General features: G+C 43.1%; 1 protein-coding gene across 2 annotated transcripts; it reads left to right on the forward strand.

The window, feature by feature from the left end:
* Nucleotides 1-233: 233 nt before the first annotated feature.
* kcnq2b (potassium voltage-gated channel, KQT-like subfamily, member 2b) lies at nt 234-27379 on the forward strand. Of its 2 annotated transcripts, XM_026166632.1 has the most exons (19): nt 234-891; nt 1434-1584; nt 1780-1870; nt 3236-3362; nt 8210-8385; nt 14392-14517; nt 15542-15652; nt 15731-15826; nt 15934-16028; nt 16110-16178; nt 16740-16769; nt 17474-17553; nt 17919-18131; nt 22912-22959; nt 23344-23452; nt 25093-25224; nt 25295-25415; nt 25506-25681; nt 26415-27379. In XM_026166632.1, the coding sequence occupies exons 1-19, from the start codon at nt 759-761 to the stop codon at nt 27046-27048; spliced, it is 2718 nt and encodes a 905-aa protein (XP_026022417.1). In that variant the 5' UTR covers nt 234-758; the 3' UTR covers nt 27049-27379. The 2 variants fall into 2 exon arrangements, with proteins under 2 accessions (XP_026022417.1, XP_026022418.1); XM_026166633.1 differs by lacking the exon at nt 22912-22959 and having other exon boundaries at nt 235-891.
* The last annotated feature ends 3 nt before the right edge of the window (nt 27380-27382 follow it).

The following is a 27382-nucleotide window of genomic DNA, read 5'->3' on the forward strand; positions in this document are numbered from 1 at the left end:
TCCGGTCTCAAACCAGGAAGTTAGCATTTTCTCGTGCACAGGGTCAATAAAGGTTAATAAATAAATAAATAAATACCCTTTCTACCTCCTCTTCATCAATGTAGAGGGCGGACATCGCTTTCAGCTATTTATTAATAAGTGACTTTTATGTATATGTATATATTGTGCTATTCTTAGTGTATTGTCTGTCTTGTTAATGTTTGTTTATAATGGAGCACTGTAATAAAAAATTATTTCCCCCAGGGATCAATAAAGTATTCTGATTCTGAAGCAGGAAAATGGCTTCAGTTTACTGAGGACAGAGAAGGGTTCTTCATTCCCACTGTCACCAGGCTCTGCTGACGCTGCAGGGTCTGTCGTCATCACCAACCTGATTGGTTCTTTGGTTAATGATGTTGTCGCCACAATCTCTATCCGCCCACACCTCGTGCTGCCATGGTGACCGCCGTTGACATCACGTTACCGTGGAGACGGTGATAAGCGATCACGCTTTTTTTTTCTTTTTCTTTTTATTTGCAGCTGATCGAAGTGATCAATGTTTCTGACGCGGTGACGTCATTCTGTTTCCTTCCTCGTGCGGGAAGTCAAAAACCTGCTGATCAGCCAATCTGCGGTTCGTCTGTGCTGCATCCTCCGCTTCCTCCTCTCCGTTTCTCCTCCTCCTCGGCCCCGATGCTCCCGCCGGCCCTGCCCGGCCTCGATGCTCGGTCCGCGGGCTGGCTGTAGCTCGGTGAATCGGTGCACATCGTCGGTCCGTCATGGTGCAGAAATCTCGCAACGGCGGGGTGTTCCCCGGAGCGCAGGCCGACCAGAAGAAGCTGAAGGTCGGCTTCGTGGGTTTGGAGGCCGGAGGGACGGACTCCAGTAGGGACGGTGCTCTGCTCATAGCGGGTGAGCAGCTGTGTGTGTTACCTTTAATAACCAAAGCAGCTGATTTCACTTAAACGTATACAGGACATGTCACGTGGTCACTCTGTCACGAAAACCTGCAAACCTTTCTCTTGAAGGTTAGGACCAATCAGCTTCATGGTGCAGGTGTTTACTGAGAGGAGGCTTGAATGCGATTGGCTGATGCACCGGAGCAGCTTTGCATGATTCACAGCTCAGAATAATCCTTCTGTATCTTGCTCTGGACACCTCAGATCATCCTCAGTCTGAAACAGGCTGTTTTAGCTCCTCCCCCTTTAAGAGCTTTTCTGTAATTATATTATTAATTAGTAAATAATAACTGGATTGTTTTTCCTTGTTCGTTACTGTTCTTACTGTGACCACATGCTGGGATTAATAATTAAGTATTTCTGATTCTGCTTTCCTCTGATTGGCTGCCCATCACAGACAGAGGGTTTACTCCCACATCACTCCCATACTGCCCCCCAGTCCTCAGCAGCACATGTAAGCGTCCGTGTGCCTGTCTGACATGTTTCTGTGTCTAGGTGGAGACGAGGGGCCTCGGCGGCAGCGCAGCAGCGTCTCCGGGGGGAAGAAACCTCCCAAACGAAACGCCCTCTACAGACGCCTGCAGAACTTCCTGTACAACGTCTTGGAGAGACCCCGAGGATGGGCCTTTATCTACCACGCCTATGTGTACGTACCTGTCCGCACACCTGCGTGCGCGCACCAATGTAACGAGCAGGAGAAAAGTGGGATTTAGCAGGTGGGGACAGCTGGGCGGTCCTTAATATTCCCGCCCTCTCTTCCCCACAGCCGTCTCTCAGAGTGAGGTCACCTCACTAATGTTTATTTTCCCTGAAATGCAGATCTTTCCTGTTCTGTGTTCAGGTTCCTGCTGGTGTTCTCCTGCCTGGTTCTGTCTGTGTTCTCCACCATCAGAGAGTACGAGAAGAGCTCCGAGGACGCGCTCTACATCCTGGTAACCACGCAAACATCACGCTCGACCGTCGCCAGTGTGCTTACATTTGTGTCCACATATGTCCATGTGAATATTTTAGATCGACCAACTTTCAGGCCTTTTTCTCAAACACTGAAACTCGAGGCAATGTTTGAACATGGATATTTACAAAGACAAAAGCCTGAAATTTCCACTCGGAATGAAACTGAACCAGGATCTTTGGAACAGACAGGAAATGTCAGAGTGATGCTAATTATAATATATATAATGATATTATGATAATAAAACTTCATGTAGCATCAGACTGTGCTGTGTGTTAAATATGTGTTCTGTTTTTAGTTTACAGTAATACTTTAAACTGAAATATTAGACTCAACAAAGTAGGCTGGTAGAGTCAGTCTACATATTTAACACGGTTAAACTCCAGAATTTGGACGATCTAATAATATATTTTTGTTTTTGTGGTACAACAAAGTCGTATTTACTGATACACAGCATGAAACCTGAATGAAAATGTCATTTTCTTTATGACCAACAAGTTCTTGATGAAAATCATTCTACACACTTTGTTTTTAGTATTGTGAAATATTTATATAAAAATCACAAATGTTACTAGTTGTCTTTTGCAGTATGATGCAAAAGACAACTAGTAACATTGACACCCTGCCCCCCGAGTCCTCAGCAGCACATATATAAAGTTTTTGTCATATTTGAACTGCAGATAGTTTGAATGTGTCGGTCCCAGATTAGAGATCCAGGCAGGGAAAGGGTCACACTTCCATCTTTTTTAAGACCGTCATGTTCAAACACTGATGCAGATTTCACTGTTAAAAAAACGTCTGAGAGAGACGCACCATCTTTCAAAAAAATACAGCCTAAAAACTTGTGAAGATATAAGAAGTGAAAAAACCCCAAAACAATATGTTTTCAAATTTTGTACCATATTTTTTATGCAAATCACAGAAAGCAGAGCAGAAGGCTTAGCTCAGTGGTGTCCAACTCCAGGCCTCAGGGGCCGGTGTTGCAGGTTTAGACATGTCAGCTGATTTAATGACCTCCTCAACATGTCCTGAAGTTCTCCAGAGGCCTGGTAATGAACTCATCATGTGATTCAGGTGTGTTGACCCAGGGTGAGATCTAGAACATGCAGGCCCTCGAGGCCTGGAGTTGGACACCCCTGCTTAGCTAGTGTCTAAGGTTTGGCTCAGCGTGGAGCTGATCGCACACGTGATGGTGCTTGAAGCGGAGATGAAACAAATATAAAATAAAGTTATTGATGGTTCTGTTCAGCTGCAGTGTTTCATTCTTCACATAAAGCTGGATATATTCTTCTGAGCACATACGTGCTGCTCTGATCTTTAACAGCGTGTTGTTGTGGTGTAACAGGAGGTGGTGACCATCGTGGTGTTCGGGGTGGAGTACATGGTGAGGATCTGGGCTGCCGGGTGTTGCTGTCGGTACAGAGGGTGGCGAGGTCGACTGAAATTCGCCAGGAAGCCCTTCTGCGTCATCGGTGGGTCAGAGCTGAGTGTGTTTGTTGGTCACGTTCAGTCTGTGTCACGTCTGCTTCATTATCTCTGAGCTTCATCCACAAATGTCCCCGAGGACCTTCTAAAGGTCTTTACTTCCTCTGCAGAAGGTTTGTAGAGTTTAAAAGTCACGCCGAAGTCGATCCCACCGCTTGTTTGCTGTGTAGCCTCTGCTACTCTGTTCCTCTTCTTCACCCTCAACTAGAGACAGTTCAGTTGGTGGTGAGAAGGACCTGTGGAGGCGGAGGCTGTGGTTTCACTTCACTCCCTTCAGCTCAGCATCTCCAACTGTGTTTAGGGTGGAGCTGGACCATCCAGCCTTACTGCTGATGAACTCATGAGCTGCTGATGAAATCAGCTGCTCTGCAGCATTCAGGCGTGTTAACACAGGAGGAAAGACATCAAAGTGATCTTAGAGAAGCAAATGTTGCCCATCAGTCTCAGAAGGGTTTTAACAGTATTGCCAAACAAACTCCATCGTTGTACAGAGAAAGAGATTATCCACAGGTGAAAAACATTAGAGACAGGAGGGGACCTCAAGGTCAGAGCGTACAACAAACCCCAGAGCTCTGCCTCACAGCTAAGGCCTCTGTTGGCAGGGACAGCACTGCACAGCACACTTTTATACAGCACATCTAAACACAACAGATGTTCACCAAGTGCTGCACAGCGAGTACACAATGCAACACAAATGATGTAGGAGTTATCATAGGGTTGGGGTAACTGGTCATTCGCCCATAGGTGTGAATGTGAGTGTGAATGGTTGTCTGTGTGTTAGCCCCCCCTCAGGAGTAAAAGTACAACAAAATAAATGAATAATAAAAATTTGAATAATTAAAGTTAGAGTTATAGTTTAAGTTAGTCTGAAGCTGAAACAGCTGATGAGAGGAAGTATGTTTGCAGTTGGGAAGATGATTCCAGAGTTTCGGGGCTGGGAATTCACGGTTGCTTGTATGAGTCAAGCAGTCAGTCTGGAATTATTAGAAGGTGCTGATCAACAGAACTAAGCTGGAAGTTTAAGACTGAGCTAAACATGCATGTGCCAGGAGTCCAGCTGCTGCAGTCGTCTTACGGATGTTTTTTATACAACATGTAGGTATGGAGGGACAGTGGGAAATGTCATGGTCTGTCAGTGAGTGGGATAAATCACTAAAACATTGCTTTCATTGAGTTTGAGGACTTTTTGTGAGAGCCAGGTTTTAACATCAGCTCAACAGCAGGTTAGAGAGTAGGAGGCGGGTTTAAGAGGGAAGGAAATCTGGGTGTTGTCTTCATAACAGCTTCTTCGTGGGAGTGAACGCTGGTGCGACTAGCTGCTGCTGGCATGTTGGTGAGCCTTGTATTACCTGTTGTTAATGTTTGTTAACTCCCACCCATAACCTGTGTTCTCACTGGTCCGAAGCCCTCCCGTGGTTCATCTTCAGCAGCTTTGTGGATTAACGTGTTGTTTTGGGGGTCTGTGCTCATCTGGACTACCCTGCTTTTCCTACGTAGTCCACTGGCCACAGTCGCCCTCTCCGACTCTCTGCCAGCGTTCTGTTGCTGTCTGGATGTCATTGGTCTGTGTGGGTTCTCTCCAGGTACTCCGACTTCCTCCCAGTCCAAAGACACACAGTTAGTGGGGTTAGGTAAACTGGGGAGTCTACATTGGCCGTAGGTGTGAATGTAAATGGCTGTCTGTGTTAGCCCTGCCTCTTGCCACATGGTAGCCTGGGTAGGATCCAGTCAACAACATGTCTTGTAGTTCTCCAGAGGCCTGCTAATGAACTAATCCTGGGTGACACAGAGTGATATCTAACACCCGGAGGACACCTGGAGTTCCCCACCCCTGCTGTACAACAGCTTATCTCCCCACCTCTGACCACATGTGAATATCTTTAATGTTAATTTAACTTCATTTGTCATCTCATTTTGCAACATCAGGGGCATTAATTTGAACACTCTTTTGAGTCGTACTGACTGCCTCCCGAGTATAAATCCTCTGTCCTTCCCTGATTAAACGCTCATTTAATGATGGACTTGATGACATTTTAGACGCCTTGGCTCCTTCTGTGTTGCACCATGGTTTATTTCAGTCAGCTTAAAGCTAAAGGTTGTTGCCTGGAACATAAAATCTATAAAAGATCTCGACTCGTCCTCCACAAACAAATCAAACCCTATCAAATTGGTATTTATGTCTGTTGTTGTTTTATTCAGTTCAGTTCTTTTTTATTTCAAACATATACATTCACCAACGTTTCATAAAATCATTCCATACAGTTGTTTGAAAAGGAGGTTTACAGGTTTACATCCTCATCATCTAAATTTGAACAACAAAAACGTATACAATGCCTTCAACTTAGAACATAACATCTCAAAAAAATATTTTCACATGTTCAACTGAAACTATATTTAGATTTGCTAATTTGCAGAAGAAAATAAACATGAGTTTGACTGCTGTCTTGGGTTCATTGCATTTTCTTCATTCTTATACTTATTTAAAATTTCTTTTTTGAGTTTTATTTTAAACTGGTTTATATCACTGCTGACCTTTATTTCTTCTTTTAACTCATTCCAGAATTTAACTCCCGCTATTGAAATAGACATCCTTTTCAACGTTGTTCTTACTCTTTGTAATTTTAAATTCCACTTCCCTCTAAAATTATACCTCCCTTCTCTTTCTAAGAACCATTTACTTATTTCGATTGGGAGCATCCCTTTCCTTACCTTATATAGTTTTAAACTTCACCAGATCCTGGAATTTTATAGCTTGCGTCCTAATAAAGAGTGCGTTTGTGTGAGCCCTATACCCCTCCTGATTTATTAGTCTAATGGCCCTTTTCTGCATTATGATTATAGTCTGAATATTACTTTTATATGTATTTCCCCAAACCTCTACACAATAACTCATGTATGGTAATAGCAAAGCACAATATAACATATACAATGTTTTCCTATCCAGAAATTGTTTTACTTTCCCCAAGACAGCAATGCCCCGTGCTAACTTTCCCCTCACATAAGTGATGTGTGATTTCCAACAGGCCTTATGATCAATGATCACACCAAGAAATTTTATGGCATTAACCCTTTCTAGATATATATTATCGACACAAATTTCAATGTTAATGTTTTTCTTATAGTTTCCGAATAACATGAATTTTGTTTTATTTAAATTTAAGGACAATTTGTTTCTATTCTTTCTATTGTTTCTTCTTTAATATCTTCAACTCCTGTGTGATCACCTCCAAAACCTGTTGAAATTCCGCACCTGAACAAAGTATATTGGTATCATCTGCAAAAATTACAAACTTTAGTATCTTCGATACTTTACAAATATCATTTACATACATAATAAACATTTTCGGACCTAATACTGATCCTTGAGGTACTCCACATTCAATATCCATCATTTTAGATTTAATCTCATTTATTTGTACATATTGCTGTCGATTCATCACATAGCTGTTTATCCAATCCAGTAGCACACCCCTGAACCCAGATTTTTCCAGTTTGATTTTTAGAATTTCCTGGTCAACAGTATCAAATGCTTTTTTTAGATCTAGAAAGACTCCTAGTGCATACTTCTTGTTATCCATACATTCTGTTATTTCTTCCATTAAATCCATCAATGCCAAAACTGTTGATCTATTATTTCTAAACCCATACTGGCAATTTGCCAACAAATCATGTTTATCCACAAAGCTATCAAATCTTTTTAGAAATAGTTTTTCCAGTATCTTAGAAAACTGGGAGAGTACCGACACTGGCCTATAATTTGTAAAACAATGCTTTTCACCTGATTTATAAATGGGAATAATTTTTGCAACTTTCATTTTTTGTAGAAAAACCCCGTCCTGGAAGGACAAATTAAAAATATATTGTAGTGGTTTTACAATACCATCAATTACTCTCTTTACCGTTACCATATCAATATCATGACAGTCAGTACTCGTTTTGTTCTTAAGTCCACTGACAGTATCATATATCTCCTTCTCTTCCACTGCTCTTAGAAACATTGAACTTGCATTCCTTTCAATGTTTCCTCCCTTCCTATCATACCAACCTTTATTTCTGCAGCCAGTTTTGGCTCTATATTTACAAAAGATTTATTGAATCCATTTACTATTTCGTTCATTTTACTAATAGTATTTGTCCCTTCCATAAACTACCCAGGGTAGTCATTAGTCCTTGGTCCATTTTTTATTATACTATTTAATACCTTCCATATCCCTTTCATGCTTTCTTTATTATCTTCTAACTTTTTGATGAAGTATTCTTTTTTACAAGTTCTCTTAATTTATTTTTATACTTTTTATATTTCTTTTCCGATTCTGTAGTTCTCTTTTTAATGAATTCTCTATATAAGGTGTTCTTTTTTTACAGGCATTTTGCAGTCCCTTTGTCATCCATGGTCTTCCTGCATACTTATCTTTCCTGTTGACTTCAATAAGTAGGCTGTTTTCCTCTAAAAAAGCCATGAATATGCTTAAGAATGCCTCATAGGCTTTATTGACATCCTTGTGTTTATATACAATGGTCCAATCTTGTTTTATTAACTCATTTTTGAGACACTGCATTGTCTTTTCTTCTGCGTAAGGTGACGTTGAGTGTTTTGAAAGGTACATAAAAGAAAATGTATTATCATCATTATTATTAAAAGTGATAAGTAACATGATGATTTCAAAGACAGACCCAAGCTGCAGCGTCTGTAATGAAAACAGAAAACCCCGTGGGTTTGTGCCAGTGGGGCAATGTTAGAAGAATAACTACCAGTGCTAATGGAAAGGACCAGTTCATGATGGTACAATTAGAAAAGCCATCTCTGACCTACCTGTTACCTGTCTGTCTGCAGACATCATGGTGCTCATAGCATCCATATCAGTCCTGGCTGCAGGGACTCAGGGAAACGTCTTCGCTACGTCGGCCATCAGGTCACTGCGGTTCCTTCAGATTCTCCGAATGATCCGTATGGATCGCCGAGGAGGAACCTGGAAGCTGCTGGGATCGGTGGTCTACGCTCACAGCAAGGTAAAACTCGTATGTCTGAGTGACGCCAGCTGACGTGGCGCTGACTTGTCGGTGGTTACAGATCAGCTAATACTCACTGTGATGAAACACTGAGAATCTGGAACAGGACACGAAAGTTTAAAAACTGACTGAAATCAAAGAATCAGAATATTTACAGATCTAAGATTGGTCCACTATTTAAAGTATTTATGACTTTATTGGATGTTGAAAGTGAAGGTTGAATAGAAAGGGAGGAGATGGCACGCAGCAAAGGGCCACGGGTCGGGCTCGAACCCGAGCTGCTGCTCTGCAGTTGTGTGGTCGCCCGCTCACCCACTGAGCTCAGCTGGCACCCAGACTGATGGATGTCAAAGGTCAAAGCTTGTGCTTAACCCCACCAGGTCTACAGTATTAGAGAAACCACAACACTGAGCTGCAGTATTGGTTTATTACTTTCATCTGTATTGATCGGAGTTATTGATTAGATCAATGTTTCACATATACCTCAAAATAGAAAAGAGTATAAATAAAATTTAGAGTCAGTCTATTTTTGTTGGTTACCTGTTTACTAGGGGTGTAACGATACTTGTACCGATATTGAACCGTTCGATACAGTGCTTTCGGTTCGGTACGCATACGTATCGAACAATACAAAATTTGTAATTTATTTTATCAACTTTTCTTCTGACGATGCTGTCTGTGTTGAGTGCTCAGTGGATCTGCGTTCGACTACTCCGCCTAGGCTGCACTGTCGAGCACAGATTCACTGAGCGCAGCGCAAGCTAGCAAGACAGAAGCTAAGCTCATTGCAACATGGCAAACTGAACCTCCCCCACCCTCATTCAGATCTGGCGTTTGGAACTATTTTGGTTTTCATGTGACGTATGACCCTGAAGGTAAGCGAGTCATGGACTAAAGTAAAACAGTATGTTGGATGTGCCACGCAATGCTCAATTACATGGGTGGGAACTACTGCGTTAGCGCAGTTAGCTCGTTAACGCTCGTTAACAGTGAGTGATTTCTCGATCAGATAGATTTATTATTTTATCCCTTTGTTGTTTCAGCAACATTAAATTTAAAAACTGTACGTTTGAGTTAAAATATATATTTATAATTTTAATAAATGATAAATTCAAAAAGCATGAACATTTTTTTTTGTATCAAAAAAATATCGAACCGTGAATTATGTGTTTCGCTGCGCCCCTACTGTTTACCTGTCAGAGTATCCTGGAAGATGACCAGATCTCAGGAAAGTTTGGTCTACAGCAGGGGTGTCCAACTCCAGGCCTCGAGGGCCGGTGTCCTGCAGGTTTTAGATCTCACCCTGGGTCAACACACCTGAATCACATTATTAGTTCATTACCAGGCCTCTGGAGAACTTCAGGACATGTTGAGGAGGTCATTTAGCCTTCAAATCAGCTGTGTTGTATCAAGGTTACATCTAAAACCTGCAGGACACCGGCCTTTGAGGCCTGGAGTTCGACACCTGTGGTTTCCAGTGTTAGGAAGCAGGCTCAGAGTGATCGTTGGACCTTGGACTTTGGAGTGATCGTGGGGGTTTGACCATCCAGTCTTTTGGATTTGGTTTGTAGACATGTGGGGACGCAGGACAGTGGGGCTGCTGTTATGAGCCATTAGGTGTATAGCGAAAGTGCGAGCTGTGACTGGGAGAACTGACAAAGGACTTAAGAACGCATGAAGACGTTCAGCCATGTGTGGATCCGAATGCGTGATTGTGCGGACCAGAACCTGTGTGGAATGGAACCTGCTGATGATGCTGTATTATCTACGTTCTGCAAAGGAATCTGACTTCGTATGCGTGTTCATCAAAGGATGAACGTATGGCCAGTGCTCACTTGTCTGCTGCTCTGAACTCGGATCGCCTCATGCAAACTCACTGCCACACCCCCAATTCCTTTTGGAGTGGTCCTCGACACGGAGCGGACCAGCCCAGTGTTTCTGGGTGGAAGGCCCCACTGACAGCCTTCAAAAGAAGCACGCCAGTGGAAAGCACCGGGGATCGTCTGGCTCTGACGCAGGAGGATTTCTTTGTGGATGGAGGTGGCAGTGAGGCGCTGCTCCAGGCTGTACTTTGTGTGCAGCTGTGCACAGCTGGTTTGAGACGCCTTTCGTTTGTCACTGCAGTGGACTGGTGAGCGATAAAACGTGGACCAAACATGAGCCGTGAACTACACTTAGGTTAAAGGATGAGTATTTTCAGTGTGTGAATCCGTTTGAGTTTTATGAGAGAAACCGTGGTTTGTTTCATGCTGAGGGTGGTAAGCTCTGTTACATGTTTACATCCTTTGTGAGGTTTGCTGTACCTGACTGCTACCCCCACACCTTCATTATATAAACTGACAAATAGAAAAATGACACCTCGGATGGGACTCATTCATTAATTATAAACCCATTAAATAAAGACAGAAAAAACTTTATTTGAAACAACCCAACAGAAACACAAAACTGCTCCCAGTGCTGGGTCACCCTTGGAAATCCAGACGGTATCAGCAAATGAAACTCTCCTCCCATAATTCACTGCGGGCTATGGATCTGAGTGAGCTCGGTGCTCCTTTAAACTTGTCCAACTCTCCTCCTGGAAAATCGATTAAAGAACACAGGAAGTGAATCTGTTCACGTCATCAAATATTGCTGATCAGGATATTCTGGAACGGCCTAAATAACTGTGGAGAACCAACACGACTAGGAGGAGGAGCTAAAAACGAGCACTGAACACACAAAAAAAACAGTTTTTCAAATGGAACAAATGAACACAAATCTCACAGAAAACAACTTGTCAAACGAGTGAAGTTTAAAGGACCAGTACACTCAAATAACCACAAAACTCATACCTGATGTCATCCAACCGATAAAAGAGGATCCTTCTCTCTGTCCCGGCACCTGGACATGCAGGGTTGCAAACCTATTCAGACGACATATTTGGAGAGAAACATCTAAGAGTGGCTGGCCAACCCAGGTTGTAACCAGCTAACCGTCCGAGGTGAAACGAGGAGTAGAATGGGGGGAAGAGGCCTATCAAAGTGCCTTTTCCAACATTTGGAAAAGCTGATGAGTCTGATCCTCTTCAGTACGTAGAGAGGGGGGAAGACTTCTTGGGCCTCAACCCACTCACTGACGAGGGGCTTATGGCTACTCTTTGTAATGTTCTACCTGGAACTTCAAGGGATCCCATAAAATCCAAACCTGGAAATAATGCGTTCCTGTCAGGAGACTATGAGGATGAGCTGGCTGAGAGAGTGCGGAGCACAGTCCAAAAAGAGGCTGAGAGCATCAGAGACTTTGCCTACACGTATCAATCACTCTGCAAACGCTGGAAGCCAACTATAAGTTATTTATTGTTTACTCTATTTAATTTGTAAAATATGTGTACACACACACACACACACACACACACACACACACACACGTAGAAAAATATTTAGTATACACATCCAGAAATGCATATACTATTATATATTGTAGAGATGGACCGATCCGATATTACGTATCGGTATCGGTCCGATACTGACCTAAATTACTGGATCGGATATCGGCGAGAAATAAAAAATGTAATCCGATCCATTAAATATCAAAAAAGCACCTCACAAAACTTGCGACATGGCGTAACTCGTCTCATAACCGTAGCACGTCGGAGCAGTGTGGTCACGTGATACAGCGGCTGTGTGTATTTGTAGTCTCGCTACCAAACCAGCATTTCATCTCCGAGGAAGTTATCCCAGAGAGAAGTAAAGCAAGTGTGTAAGTTCCTCTCTGAATGTTTGTAAAGCATTCCAGCGTTAAGCTTAACAACTGATATATGGAGCAAGTGCCTCTCTCTCTCTCTCTCCTGCCGCTACTTCATGAAACTGCTTAACGATCAGCTGATCGGCTTTTCTGTCGTGAGTCCGTGTCTCTAGTTTGCTTTTGGCCCACTTTGCACCAGAAAGAGGAAACCAGCGGCTGAACAACAGCAGCACGTTTAAGCTTGATAAGCTGTTGTTACAATTTATTTAATATTACTTTCTACTCGAGGATCTTTTTCTACGTAGCTGACGCTGGTAACTGTGCAGGGGCGGATCTAGCAAAGTTTAGCCAGGGGGGCCGATAGGGCATTAACAGGGAAAAGGGGGCACAAAGACATACTTTTCTTTCTTATTCTCATTTAAAATGTCAAGCTTTTAATAAATAATTATCTGACACCCAAAGTTTTAATCTGATGTAAAATGTATAGAAGTCCATTACTGTATATAGTAACTGTTAAGTCTAATACACCCTAGTAAGCTATAGTACTTTTTCCTTTGGGAAAGTACCATCTGTGCAGTCTGCAATTCTGTTGAAGAAAGATGTTGAATCTATTTAATTATTCTTGAAAAATAATTGATTTCTGTGCATTTTTTTTCACACTGCATCAAATTAAAGTTGATTACATCGATTAAGCATCACAAAGTGGAGGGTGGAGGGTGGTTCCCTATTTTTTATTTATTTATTTTTGTTGTTGCTGGTAGTTTGCAACCCTATTAGTTAGGTTGCTTAATATTTCTGCTAAGTACTCTTTAAAATACCAGAATAGGAAGGATGGTGTAGGTTTAAGTTTATTAGATTGATCAGTATTGCTGAACTATGAAATATTTTGGGCGCAGTGTACTTTTTACACACAGGTATAACAGAATAGCTTTAGTGCTGTTGTTTATTTAAACTTGACTATGAACTTATACAAAATGCAGCAAGATATTAAAAAACAGTTTTATTGATTAAAAAACACTATATCGGATTCATATCGGTATCGGCAGATATCCAAATTCATGATATCGGTATCGGTATCGGACATAAAAAAGTGGTATCGTGCCATCTCTAATATATTGTACATATATTTATTAGTTTCAGATGTAGCCATTCTTGTATTTTGCTTGTTTACATTATTGTATTTTGCACAACTCTGTTGCTTGTGAAGCTCGCACACAAGAATTTCACTCACATGTGCTGTACCAATGTACCTGCACATGTGATGTGACAATAAAAGTGATTTGATTTGATTTGAGGTGATGCTGTTAAAATGATTTTGAAAAACATTAACCCTCAACTAGCCAGTCAACTAAGGAGCATCTGGGTTAGTTACATCTGGGGATGAAGTTGTCCACCTCAGACGCAACAACTGGAGAAGGACCAACACAATCAACTGCAATATGTACGGAGAAAAGGTTTGTGGAAAACAATCCAGAAACCTTCTTCCAGTGAAACCTTTACACTGCCAACCAGCAGAGCCCAGCTACCTCCAGCCCATCATGTCCTGCCTCCACCCTGATTTAACGTCGACTGTGCTGTTAACGTGTACGGACATTTTCACTGTATTTATTATAATGGAACCAACATTCCTACCTCTGGTCTCTCCCTGTGTGCACTACCACCGATCATCACGCTGCTCCTTTATATGGCGTATATAACTTGTACAGATCTGTGCAGGAACATCGTTAAGTCTCTTTTTTGGTTTCTCTGAAGGAATTTCAATGTAAAAATCTACAGGCTGCTAACACAGAGATTCCAAACTGTCTTTTATTGTTCTCGTAACAGGACAATAAAGATCTATTCTATTTTATTCTATTCAAGTTGGTGCTGCAGAGGTCACCATGCACCAGCTTCATGTCCATGGTGGAGAGCTCATAAACGCAGGGCTCACCCTTCAAATTCATCAAGTCCACAAACTTTTAGAAATTCAGGGTGCACTCTCTGACCGGCACCTCCAAAACTCGATGTCATAAACGGTCAGGTCATGTAGTCGAAACTTTTTTCTTACTTTTAGACTAGTTCACAGGTGTAGTTGTTTTTTTCTCTTAACGGACGAGGAAATTAGTCTTAAGGGAATATCCTTAACTTTCAGTGTGTCATAGATTCTGAACCTCGAGCTGTGGAGGAGCTTAAAGTAGCTGCTGTGCTACTAGAAGCCAGTTGAGGCGTTTCAGCACATGAGCAGGATGCCTCCCGGGCTCTCCTCTGTCCTGACTTTACCCTCTAGTCTCTCGCCCACTGCAGGAGCTGATCACAGCCTGGTATATCGGCTTCTTGTGTCTCATTCTGGCAAGTTTCCTCGTTTACCTGGCAGAAAAAGAAGATAATGAACAGTTTGAGACATATGCTGACGCCCTCTGGTGGGGACTGGTAAGATGAATGCACATACACACCCACACCTCACCTGAGATCAGGTGAGGTGCTGTTTGCCTGTGATTAGTTATCTGAGCTGCAAAGCAGCAGGTATAAACAGCATCACTTGCTGATGGCATGAGGTTGGCTTTACTGAGCTGTAAAATCTCGGGATTGATGTTGTTACAGCATCACCTTGATCACAAATGACGCCACCGTCGAACTCAAACACAGCATAAAATTCAATGAAATAGTAAGACGGGTGAAACAGAGACATAAATGATCTACAGCAGCGGGTATGAAATTTATGGTTTTCAGGGTTTTTATCGTTAACTGTTTCCCTGGATCTTTCCCGTGTTATAGTTGTGTGTCTTATTTTGAAATAAATATTTATCCATTACCATAGCAACCGGAGAGCATTAAGGGGCAGAGAGGAGGATGTTACTCTGTGTTGTTGGTGCATTTCAGGAGGACGCTGCTAATAAAGTTACACAATTACACAGTGAATTCACGCTTATTGTTACAAAATCCCACTGCTTTTGTCTCGGTTGTATTATTTTATTTTGTTGTATTTATCCGCCACACCTTAAAGGCCGGTCCGTGAAAATATTGTCTGACATTAAACCGTCCGTGGAGCAAAAAAGGTCGGGGACCGCTGTACTACAACATACCTCGCTGGCTGACCCATGCTTTGAGCACGTCACACATACTTTTAAGAACATTTGAACTTCCTCCAACTTAAATTGGCCTCTCCTGCTTCAACATGGCCGTGCACCTCACTCAGGTGCACCAGCAGAACCAATGCAGTACAGAAGTTCCTACATGAGAATTCCCGCAATAAATGACCGAATGACATATAAAATATGCATAGTGCAAAACAAAATACATGAACTAAAAGCATGGCAGTAAAAAACACGTTCACCTAATCAGTACAGACAGAACATCCAGCACAGGTGTGGTACAGGTGTGTACACCTGAGCTGAAACAACTGGTGTTTCCTCCTCCGTGATGGGACGATGTAGTCTGTTTGTTTGTGTCTCAGATCACCTTGACAACCATCGGTTATGGAGACAAGTTCCCCATCACCTGGAATGGACGTCTGCTGGCTGCAACCTTCACTCTGATTGGAGTTTCATTCTTTGCTCTGCCGGCTGTGAGTCAGTTTTTTATCTACCTGGGTTTACCTGAGACACCTGTTCGTACCAGCTCACCTGTCTGTGTTTCTCTTCAGGGGATTCTGGGTTCTGGCTTTGCTCTGAAGGTTCAGGAGCAGCACAGACAGAAACACTTTGAGAAGAGACGAAATCCCGCAGCAGGACTCGTACAGGTGAGCCCATGCTCTGACATCACACTGACTTTGTGCGGTGAGAATCTACACTGGCACCCTCACGTGAGACCTTTTAGGAGTCAGCTGCTTCCTTCCTGTGTCGACAGGCGGCCTGGAGGGTTTACGCCACAAATCTGAGCCGAACCGATCTGACATCTACCTGGGATTATTACGAGAGGACAGTGTCTGTCCCCATGTATAGGTAAGACTGCACCTGTGCACCTGCAGCCAATCACTCCAAAGGGATTCTGAAACTGTGTGATTGTAAAATTTGTGTCTGCAGGTTGATCCCTCCTCTCAATCAGTTGGACTTACTAAGGAACCTCAAGAACAAATCCGGACTCTCATTCAGGTCTGAAAGTTTCCACACAACGACTGCACCATAACTGCACCAGTGAGCCAAAAACCCTCCTCGAACTAACCTGAGAACACCTGAGAACATTTCAGGAGCTAAAATGCTAACAGACACTTTGCATTTAATAGTTATTATTAACCTCTGTCTCTCTTCCACAGCATGTCTTTATCCTGTCTTCCTTCTCTCACCCCAACCAATCACAGCAGATGGCCCCGCCCCTCCCTGAGCCTGGTTCTGCTGGAGGTTTCTTCCTGTTAAAAGGGAGTTTTTCCTTCCCACTGTCGCCAAAGTGCTGCTCATAGGGGGTCATATGATTCTAGAGTCTTGACCTTACGATACAAAGCGCTTTGAGGCGACTGGTGCTGTGATTTGGAGCTAAATAAATAAAACTAAACTGAATTGAATTTAGAACATCCAAAACCAAAGGGTGATGTCATGCTGACCATGTCACTGTTTGGCTCATTGGTGTTTAACTGAAGAACAATAATAATCTTTAATAATCTGATGAATAATCGTCTTTAAAGTCAGTGATTAATGGCAATCTTTATCTCCCTGCAGGAAGGATGTTCAGCCTGAACCTTCTCCCAGGTCCGTGGTCTCTTCTCCAAGGACTCACATCAGATTTCCCAACATCTTATTCAACCATTGCTTTAGAAACGTTCAGCTGTCACAAAAAGCCTTTTAGATCCATGTTGCCTTACATCCTTCTATTTGAATATTTCCTTTGGTGAAGTTCAAGAGGTGAACCCTCTGTTGTCTAAGTCATCAGCAGCAATCACCCTAAATTTGTTTTAAATGGTTCCTCTGAGTCTCTGCAATCAGGGAACAAAGAAATATTTCCAGGTTTAACACCTGAGTGTCTGTCATGGTACTATGAGGAGCTTGGAAAGAAAGCACCTGGAATTCTTACATGTTTGTGATGACCATGCACCTCTTATCAAAGAGGTGTCTTGGTTGAGATTCGTTGACCCATTATTAATCACGTTCCTCATCTCATGAGCCAAGGAGTGAAAAAAGGTGTCGTCGTTATCACCAGAGGTTTCGGGTGAAACCACTGTAAGACCAAACCTGATGGGGTGAGGTCTCACATCTGAATAACACTGTTGAATGAGACGTGAAATGTCTTCCAGTCTTTTTCTTTCCAAGCTCCTTAGTTTTTATCACCTATGAGGACTAAAGTGTATCTGTTTGGTTAGTTATGTAATTATATGACCATAACCCAAAGGGATTTAAGAGCTGATCATTTTCCAGATGTGACTAAAATCTCCTGGTCTTTCTCCTCCCTCCCACAGTCAGAAGGTGAGTCTAAAGGAGAGGGTCTTCTCGTCTCCTCGGAGTTCAGGAACCAAAGGCAAAGGTTCTCCTCAGCACGGTGGGTGTTGATATTTTTTAACGTTCATGTTTTTGGCCTGGGAGTAATCCTGATACTGATGTCATCTACGTGCTAAATGAGTCTTTAAACACAGAGTCAGACAACACGCCATCCACTGATCGTTGGTGGTGATGGGGGGGGTCGGCCTATTTCATAGGATGGGTGGAACCCCAGGACTCTCAGGCTGTGAGGCAACATAGGTAACCACTGCACCCCTGTGAGCTGGTGGTTACTGGTTTGTGCACATCAAGGACTGGCAGTCATATCCAGGAGGAGCCATTTAAGCAAAGAACGTTACTTGTAATCAGGACCTGAAGTAGCACTCTGTCTTCCTTCCTTCTTACTGGTTCCTCCCGTTCGCCCAGGAGTTGCACCTGGAATGGGTCCTGCTCCTGGCATTGGTCCTGGAGTACCTGGAGGTCCTGGGGGAGTCCAGGCCTTGCGGCGGTCCCCCAGCATAGAGCCCAATTTGGAAGAGAGTCCCAGCAAGGTTCCAAAGAGCTGGAGCTTTGGAGAACGCAGCAGAACTAGGCAGGCCTTCAGGATCCGGGGAGCAGCATCCCGTCAGAACTCTGAAGGTAAGACCGGCCAAGCCGAGCAGTGTCGATACCAGTCGCCCAAAAATCTGCACTAAAATCACATGTTCAGAAAAATCAGCAGCTTGTCCTGTTTGCCAGGACACTCTGTAAGATGTGGTCTGTCTTTACTTAAGCATTAGTCACTAAACTGCTGTTATTTTGAGATTAAATGTTTGGTTTAAAAGACTTCATCATCATCATCGTGTTTGTCAGCCTGGAACCGAATCCACCCGAAGGAATCAGCGAATCAGGGTTCACCTGCATGGCAGGACAGTTTTTATTGGATTCAAACTGATCCAGAGTCTGCTGCTGTCTCACCTCCATCAGCAAACTTCCTCTGATCTGTCCGGTCAGAGTTCGATCATCAGATTAAAATCAAAGGTGAAATTAGGAATCTGAGCTCCAGTGATGATGACTCAGGGTGAACAAACTCTTCTGGACCGGACCGATCCGATATACAGCATCGGTATCGATCCGATCCTGACCTAAATTACTGGATCGGATATCGGGGACAAACCCGCCGCCCCCATGCTGCGAGCATTCGCCGACACGGAGTGCGGATCCAGTTTAGTCTGAGTAAAGACATTAGATGTGGAAGTAGTGTGTTTTAGTTTTGTGAAAAATATTTGTGGTTACATTACCATTCAGTTTGAGGGTTACAACAGAAAATTATTATTTTAACAAATGACTGATAATTATTTTTATCCTGTGACTTTACTGTATAAAACCCTCCAACGTTTCAGGAGAAGTTAGTCGTTATAAGAAGTGTCTGTGAACTAAAAATCAGGAATGTGGGATACTGTTTGTGTGTGATTTGGAGAGCCCAGCATGTGCTCCCGACGCAGGGACGACACATGGCCAAACAGTTTCATGGTTCAGAAAAAAACTATTAAAAATAAGTGTTTATATGTATGTAAATGACACAAAATTTAGCCTCAGGTTAAAAGTGATAGAAACAGCTCACACTGACATCCATCCTGATCAAAGGTGAGTGTCATGAAGTGTTTGCATTTATTTGCACTGTTTTCCACTCTGGATGTCTGTTTATGTTCAGCTTTAAGTGTAAAAGGCTCCACTTTTTTAGTTGTTGAATATAAAGATTATTTTGTGCTGATATTGCACTTTTTTCAGAACAAAGACCTTTTTGAAATCTGCATAAAATTGCAATTTAAATTATTTTTGAATTTTACTTTAAATACTTAGATTTAAAGTTCTCCTAAATATGTAAATACAAAGATCATTATTGCTGAACTGTGAAATGTTTGGGGTGTGGTGTATTTTTTGCATACAGTGTAACAGAACAGCTTGTTTTGTTTTTTAAAATGTGAGTATGAACAGCGAGACATTAAAAAAACAAATCATATCGTATCGGCAGATCCATATTTATGATATCGGTATCGGACATAAAAAAAGTACCATGGCGCCATGTGTGGGCTCACAACACTACAATGGTACAGGTGCAAATGTGCAAGGCTTCACAGTGGATGTGAGCATGGCCGGAGCCGTTTCCACACTGCTGTGGGACGAACATTTGTGTCAAATAAAGAATTTCTTCTACAAAAATGGAAGAGGAACCCAGCTCTTTGTTTTCATTAGACATCACCTGAGGTCACTGTGACACATGCAGGACAAATGAGAGAGGGGAAAAACAAAGAAAGAGGGAAGAGGAGAAGGTCGTGAGAGGAAACTGGAGGTGTGACTGATCCACGCTCATCATCTGAGCATCAGTGGAGTCTTGGTGTGTGAATGATTCTGACTGGTTTAACTGGTTCTAGCTACAGTTTCAATGGTTTTTATATCAGCATTTAGAGCAGACTCTCAAACCTTGCCCACAGTGGATGCATTTGTAGCTGACAGTCAGATGATCCTCTGGTGGACTTCCCCCTTCTTCTGTGTCAGTCAGTGGTTCCTCTCTGTCCTCAAAGCTGAGATCAGTTTAACCTCCTAGGACCTGGCGTCCACATACTGTATGTGGACATCACATTTTGGGTCGTCTAGACTAAAATACTAAATGTTGCTCTACAAGTGCCTGATATCCACTTACGAGGACATTATACTGCCACTGCTCGATCGAAATTTGAAACTAATGTTCTCTTATGTCGATCTCATGTTTCTCAGAAACAAAAATCCAGTAAAAAAAAAAATCAGGTAATTCTTTGTTTTTACATTCATCAGGTCCCAATCAGCCCAAATAACAAAGAGAAATTAAAAATGCTGCCATGAAAGAGTTTGGGTTTAGGCGGTTAACAAAAGGACCCGCCCACCTCGAAGTCATTTCACGTGTCATTGTTTACCTGAATGCTTTTGATATTTATGTTCTCCGTTGGCTGTGCAGCCTCTTCCTGTGTGGACGTCCCTTTAATGAGCAGTTAGCTATCCGGTTGTTCAGTGATGACGCGACGAATCCTACTTCCGGGCCTAAAGTAGTCTGCGTTTAATATGGCTTTTGTGTTGTTAACATAATTAATGTTTTGTATTTTCTTCTATTTAATCTCAAAAAGCTCCTAAAACAGTCAGTGATCACTGTTGACCTCCCTCGGCTTTTATTACCGCTAATCATTTATTTAAGCTCAGTTTTTAAAACCTTAGGATGTAACTACAGCCCAGCCCATGCAGCAGTATATGAATGACTAACCTCGTATTGTGGATGGATTATCTCAGTTGTTCTCCTGGCTGAAGTTTGGTCCTTTTACAGCATCCTGCCATGCGATTACATTTGTTCCTGACCACCGAGAACACTCACGTTAACTTTCATCGAGTGGAAAAAGTTAGCTTGTTTATATTATGCTAACATAGCTGTGTCGCTAGCGGTCACGTAGCACATCATTATATACCAGCTAGCCCAACTTCAGTAACCCTACAAACGTCACTGCTGTTTAATTTTCTGTCTTTATTTATGCTGGAAGTGATAACAGAGCTGTACGTTTTAATTTGTTTCCAAAACCCCGCAGTCAGGACATGCTATATTGTATTTAGATAGAAGCTAGCGAGCTAACTCCCTGCTAACTTCTAACTCCGTTAAATGTCATAAATTCCGTTTTCATGGATGCCTGGATGTTAAACTCAATTGTTACACCTGGTAGAGCAGAACGCTGATCATTTTATTAAAGATGAAAGACTTTAGACAGTTTTTCAACTCTCAGTAATGCCATAGTGATCGTTTGATATATGGACCTGCAGCGGAGTTTAGACCCAGACACGGCTAGTGACGTCAGACTGAACAACCGGATAGGATGTTTCAGGAACTGTAATCTGAGACGTGATATCAGACTTCTAGCATTCAAGTTCAAGGCGTTCATGTAAAGTTCACGCAAACCCTCTGTTTCCAGCGTTATAGAAAAGCTCGTGGGATCCCTTTGGTTCTGCTCTTCAAATAAACTTCCCTCTGCTTCTAATATTTACACATTCAAATTTTATTTATCACATACACAATCATACTCAGTACGACATGCAGTGAAATGCTTGTTGCTGTGCAATGCCCGACCATAAAAAACTAAACATAAAACTAAACTAGCCAGAAATTTTCATAATATACACGTTTAAAATGTAAAAATTTACAGTAAAATTGAAGGTAAAAAATTATAAATAAAAACAAATAGAATGTGCAGATAAACAAATTTAAGAAGTTATAAAACTGTGCAAATAAACCGTGTGGGAATAAACAGTTGCTGATGTACAGGAATGAGAGAGAGTCCAGTCCTACACCTGGTTGAGGGACCAGATACCTGAGGGAAGAAGCTCCTCCTCATGCTCTCTGTTTTGGCCTTAAGGGAGCCGAAGCGCTTCCCATAGTCCATTGTTGGGTCCATTTACCATACCACCTTTATAAAGCAATTTGAAATAAAAAATGTGTTTTTAGAAGAGTCTTAAAGTCAGAAAGAGAAGAGGCCTGCCTAACGTGCGAGGGCAGATCATTCCACAATTTTGGAGCAGCTACAGCACAACCACAGCCACCTTTAAATTTATAGTTAGTCTTTGGTACCTTAACGAGCTGCTGATTGGCAGACCTAGGGGAGCGGGCAGGTGTATATGGCTGTAGTAGTTTGGGGGAGGGGGGCAGTCAGGCCATTAAGAGATTTATAAAGGATCCTGAAATGAGTTAATTAAAAATGTGCTCAGATTTTTATGTGCCAGTTAAACGTCGCACTGCAGGGTTAGGATTAGGCGCAACCTGCAGATGCCTGATGGATGCATCACTAACCCCACAATAAAGTGTGTTACAGTAATCCAGCCTTGATGTATCAAAGGCATGGATTACCGTCTCAAAAAGCTTCCTTGATAAAATAGGGTCTATTTTAGATGAAGTGCCTCACATTAAAAAAAGCTAGATCTTACAACCTGACTGTCAAGTTTAAGCTCTGCATCCATTTCAGATCACAGCGTTCCTCATCTTCCAGTCACACTGAGCTAGGCTAGCACATTCTGTGTGTGCTAAGCTAGGCTAGCACATTCTGTGTGTGCTAAACTAGGCTAGCACATTCTGTGTGTGCTAAGCTAGGCTAGCACATTCTGTGTGTGCTAAGCTAGGCTAACACATTCTGTGTGCTAAGCTAGGCTAGCACATTCTGTGTGTGCTAAACTAGGCTAGCACATTCTGTGTGTGCTAAGCTAGGCTAACACATTCGATGTGCTAAGCTAGGGTAGCACATTCGGTGTGTGCTAATCTAGGCTAACACTTGCAGGTATAAAATTTGGTAATTGTTTGGTTTTCTGGGTGACTGTGATGATGAGTGTGATCTTCCGTGATGAAGGTGTTTCCTCTCTCCTCTTCCTCCTGTAGTGCTGATAGAGATGCAGGATGAAGAGTTCAGACAGAAGAGCTCCCCAGGTCAGCACACACTCACACACACCAGAATACACAGAGGGAGGCCATCAGGGCAGAGGTAAACAGGGACATGGGGTTTCAGTCTGTGTGCAGAGCTTTGGTTACCATGAGCGTTTCAGCAGGATAAAAGTGAGTCACATTTCCTACTTTGTTTACATGCAGTGGCGTCTTGTTGGGCATTATGACGTGAGGGGCTGTATTGCCACCTGCAGGTCATGTTTGTGACAACATTTTAGTTTTGTTTTAGTTGTTTGTTTGTTTTTTTTGTCCAGACATCAGGTGAACTAGTTTGAGGTCTCTGGTTGTAATGACATGTTGGGTCCCACAGGTTCTGCAGTCCCGTGTGTGTGTGGTCAATTACACCCATTGTGTTTGTTGCCGTTATAGAGGCCAGCCTTCCTGGAGAAGAAATGGCTGATGACAACAAGAGCTGCCACTGTGAGTTTGTCCCTCAGGACCTGACCCCAGCGTTAAAGGTTACCATTAGAGCCATCTGGTACGAACAGTTTCCTGCAAATATTCGTTTTTCTGCCACCATTCATCGCTTTGCTCACCCTTTATTTGCTGTTTATTCTGCACTGAATCATGTTTTTATTCACATTACTTTTATTTCTTTTTTTGTATTTTTTTTTAAATTTCTACTCACCCCAGGGTCAAAGGTCCCCATCAGCTGTTGGGTAAGAGCAGTCAGTCTGACCTCAGTTAGCTTCATTGCTTTATGTTGTTTCACTGTGTTCTGTTGTGTTGTAAAAGCACCTCTGCTAAGACATTACAATTATTATTGTTATTATCATTTCTCATGTGTTTTTTGTTGGTGTATTCAGGCATATCAGTTATCTGAAGTTTCAGGTCTTGCCTCAGCAGCTCTCCAGCAGTCCAGCTGTCTGGTTCTGGAATCTGGATCAGAACTAAATTCTGAGACATGCAGCAGCTCCAGTAGAAATAAAACCTCCTCAAAGAGAACCAGCTTCCCTCAGGACGTACACTGAATCTCCAGAAGTGTTGGCTGTCCTTAGTTTGCTGTATGCTGTATGCTACCCCCCTCAGCTCACTTCAGAGCAGAGACTAAGAAACAGCATGTAAACAAACAAGCTGTGGGCTAGCTTCCATGTTTGTTTTGATCCTGGAGCATGTGGGAATGGAGGGGCCCTACCTCCAGGACTTCCATGACCCACCTTCTACAAGGCACAGAATAAAACCAACATTGTAGTAAGATATAGAAATATCATGGAGCAGCACGGTGGTTAGCACTGTTGCCTCACAGCAAGAAGGTCCTGACTTCAATTCCACCATCAGGCTGGGGTCTTTCTGTGTGGAGTTTGCATGTTCTTCCCGTGTTTGTGTGTGTTCTCCTACAGTCCAAAGACATGCAGTCAGTGGGGATAGGTTATTCGGAAACTAAATTGCCCATAGGTGTGAATGCAGGAGTGAATGTGAGTGTGAATGGTTGTCTGTCTCTGTGTGTTAGCCCTGCGACAGACTGGCGACCTGTCCAGGGTATCCCCGCCTCTCGCCCTAAGACAGCTGGGATAGGCTCCTGAAAAGGATAAACGGAAGCGAATGGATGGATGGAATATATAAATGTCTACAAAGTGTGATAAAAGGATGAACACAATGTGGCCTACCCTAACGTTACTGTTCTTTCCCAGGTATCGCTGACGTTTTTAAAGATAACCATTCAAAGTTCTGGTTGACTCGACTGTCAGAGAACGAAACAGTCTTTGCCTGCTCTTTGTAGATTTGATCTGGTCTTCATCTTTGGGCCAAGCTCAAACCGTTACTTTTAACATGTTTCTCCATTGTGGTGACCCTGAGCCCAGAGCTTATCAGCAGGACTGTGAGCCACAGTTTTCAGGACTGAAGCAGAGATATGGACCATTCCTTATCTCCATTCCACAGACTGTAGATGGATGTGGTCAAGACATGATTGACCTCATTAGCAATCCAGGCACTCATGCCAAAGCATGCCGGTAAACAGCGTGCAACTCAAACTAGTCACCAGGACTTGGATAAAGAAACCACACAGCACCCTGTACAGAAAAGCCCCAGAATATCTTCTAAGTATTCAGATTCGGGTTTTTGATTTCAGACAAGTCTATGTGGTGTGACTGCTGGCTGTCTTGTTTCCTCTCTTAGCATCATGCGCTTCATGGTATCCAAGAGGAAATTTAAGGAAAGTCTTCGTCCCTATGATGTCATGGATGTGATTGAACAGTATTCAGCCGGACACCTGGACATGCTCGCCCGTATCAAGAACCTCCAGTCTAGGTAAAACTGCGTGAAGTAAGACTTTATGAGGTTTTGAATGGCTTGACTCACTCTGTCTCCTGACTGGCAGGGTGGATCAGATCGTTGGCAGAGGAACACCAATTGCAGATAAGGATCGTCCCAAAGCAGCCAGTGAGGAGCTACCTGAAGACCCGAGCATGATGGGACGCCTGGGGAAGGTGGAGAAGCAGGTAACAAAACAGACTATAAAGAGTACACCTGGTGGCTTTTCTGCTATGGTTTCAAACATGAGTCTGTTTTGCTGGTGTTTTCTCACTTAGGTCCTGTCCATGGAGAGAAAGCTCGACTTTTTGGTTAATATCTATATCCAGCGAATGGGAATCCCTCAGGCTGAGACCGACGCCTACTTTGGATCCAAGGAGCCAGACCCAGCACCACCCTATCACAGTCCAGTGGATCAGCTGGAGAAGAGCCAATCCATCGCCAAGATCATGCAGTCAGTGTCTTTTTATTCGTTCATCATGTCATTAGTGTAAATGAAAATACAAGTCAAGGGTAGCGTCATCAAAGTCACAGTAGTGATGAGAAAAATATAATAAATATTTCCCAATTTTAATCTAACTTGAACCTGACCTAAAGGCCCGACCATCCAATTCAATTAAATTCAATTTATTTATACAACGCCAAATCACAACAACAGTTGCCTCAAGGTGCTTTATATTGTACAGTAGACCCTACAATAATACATACGGAGAAAAACCCAACAATCATATGACCCCCTATGAGCAGCACTTTGGCGACAGTGGGAAGGAAAAACTCCCTTTTAACAGGAAGAAACCTCCAGCAGAACCAGGCTCAGGGAGGGGCGGAGCCTTCTGCTGTGATTGGTTGGAGTGAGAGAAGGAAGACAGGATAAAGACATGCTGTGGAAGAGAGACAGAGGTTAATAACAGATATGATTCAATGTAGAGAGGTCTGTTAATACATAGTGAGTGAAGAAGAAACACCCAGTGCATCATGGGAATCCCCGGCAGCCTATTGCAGCATAACTAAGGGAGGATTCAGGGTCACCTGGTCCAGCCCTAACTATATGCTTTAGCAAAAAGGAATCTGTTATCTTCCACTTGACCTCAGATCTAGCTGTTCATAAACAACTTCCTTTTGATAATCTCAGAACTTCCTGTTGATAAAATGGTGGTTACTTACTAATGTGTTTACATCTTGCACAGAGGGTTGCCAGGTGAACATGTGGAGAAGGCTCGGGTTGTGACGAAGATGGTTCGCTCCAGCAGTTCCACCGGACACAGGAACTACAATGCCCCCACATGTCCTCCCTCCACCTCCTGGCAGCCCATCAGCTCCCAGCTCCACCAGCAGGCTCCGCCCCCTCCTCATCGTAGCCAGGGTAATACTCCAAGTCCAGTGGGGGATGGGTCACTGGTTCGACTGCCCCCTCCTCCATCTGGGGAGAGACACAGTGGGAACCGATCGAACCGTCACAGCACCGGAGACCGAGGGGGGGCGGAGAAACAGGAGAGGGCAGGAGAGGGGTCCAATGGGATGGGAGGAGGAGGCGAGGAGGGGAAGCCTGACAGTGACACCTCTATCTCCATTCCATCGGTGGACCACGAGGAGCTGGAGCGTTCTTTCAGTGGCTTCTCCATCTCCCAGTCCAGAGACAACCTGGACTTCCTCAACAATGGATTCTACTCCTCCAACAACCTGGGAGATCGCCATGGTGGGGGAGGAGCTGCCTGCTGCACCGCCGTCCGGTCCTACATCGCTGAGGGGGAGTCAGACTCCGACTCCGAGCTCTGTGCCCCGTCGCCGCACTCGGACCGGGCCTGGACTGGAACCAAATGAAGCTGCGAGAAATCCAGAGTCACAACCAGCAGAACATTTAAAGTATTCATCAAAATGTGAATAAAAAGTAAACATAAAGATTTAAACCACCAGCTGGAGGCTCACAGCAAAGGATTATTGTGTACAGAGCTCAGCGGCCGCACCCATGATGGTACGATTTACGTGACAGATTCTGCACGGCAAACATCTGTCCACACTGTCACCAACTGGCACACTGCTGGGAAACGCTTTCACCTGATTGGTTGCTTGTTTCTATGTATAAAATAATCACATAATCTCAGCTCGCCAATACATTTGTTAATCGTTTAAACAAAGAAAAGTTGGAAAGATGGAC

The sequence above is a fragment of the Astatotilapia calliptera genome, chromosome 5 (assembly GCF_900246225.1).
Source record: "Astatotilapia calliptera chromosome 5, fAstCal1.2, whole genome shotgun sequence".
In the NCBI taxonomy this organism is placed as follows: Eukaryota; Metazoa; Chordata; class Actinopteri; order Cichliformes; family Cichlidae; genus Astatotilapia; species Astatotilapia calliptera.

Excerpts from the sequence above, each read along its gene's own strand:
- kcnq2b (XM_026166632.1), top strand. The coding sequence starts at position 759 with ATGGTGCAGAAATCTCGCAACGGCGGGGTGTTCCCCGGAGCGCAGGCC. Across the intron at positions 25,416-25,505 it reads TGGGGAAGGTGGAGAAGCAG|GTCCTGTCCATGGAGAGAAA; the intron begins GTAACAAAACAG and ends TTTCTCACTTAG. Across the intron at positions 25,682-26,414 it reads TCCATCGCCAAGATCATGCA|AGGGTTGCCAGGTGAACATG; the intron begins GTCAGTGTCTTT and ends CATCTTGCACAG.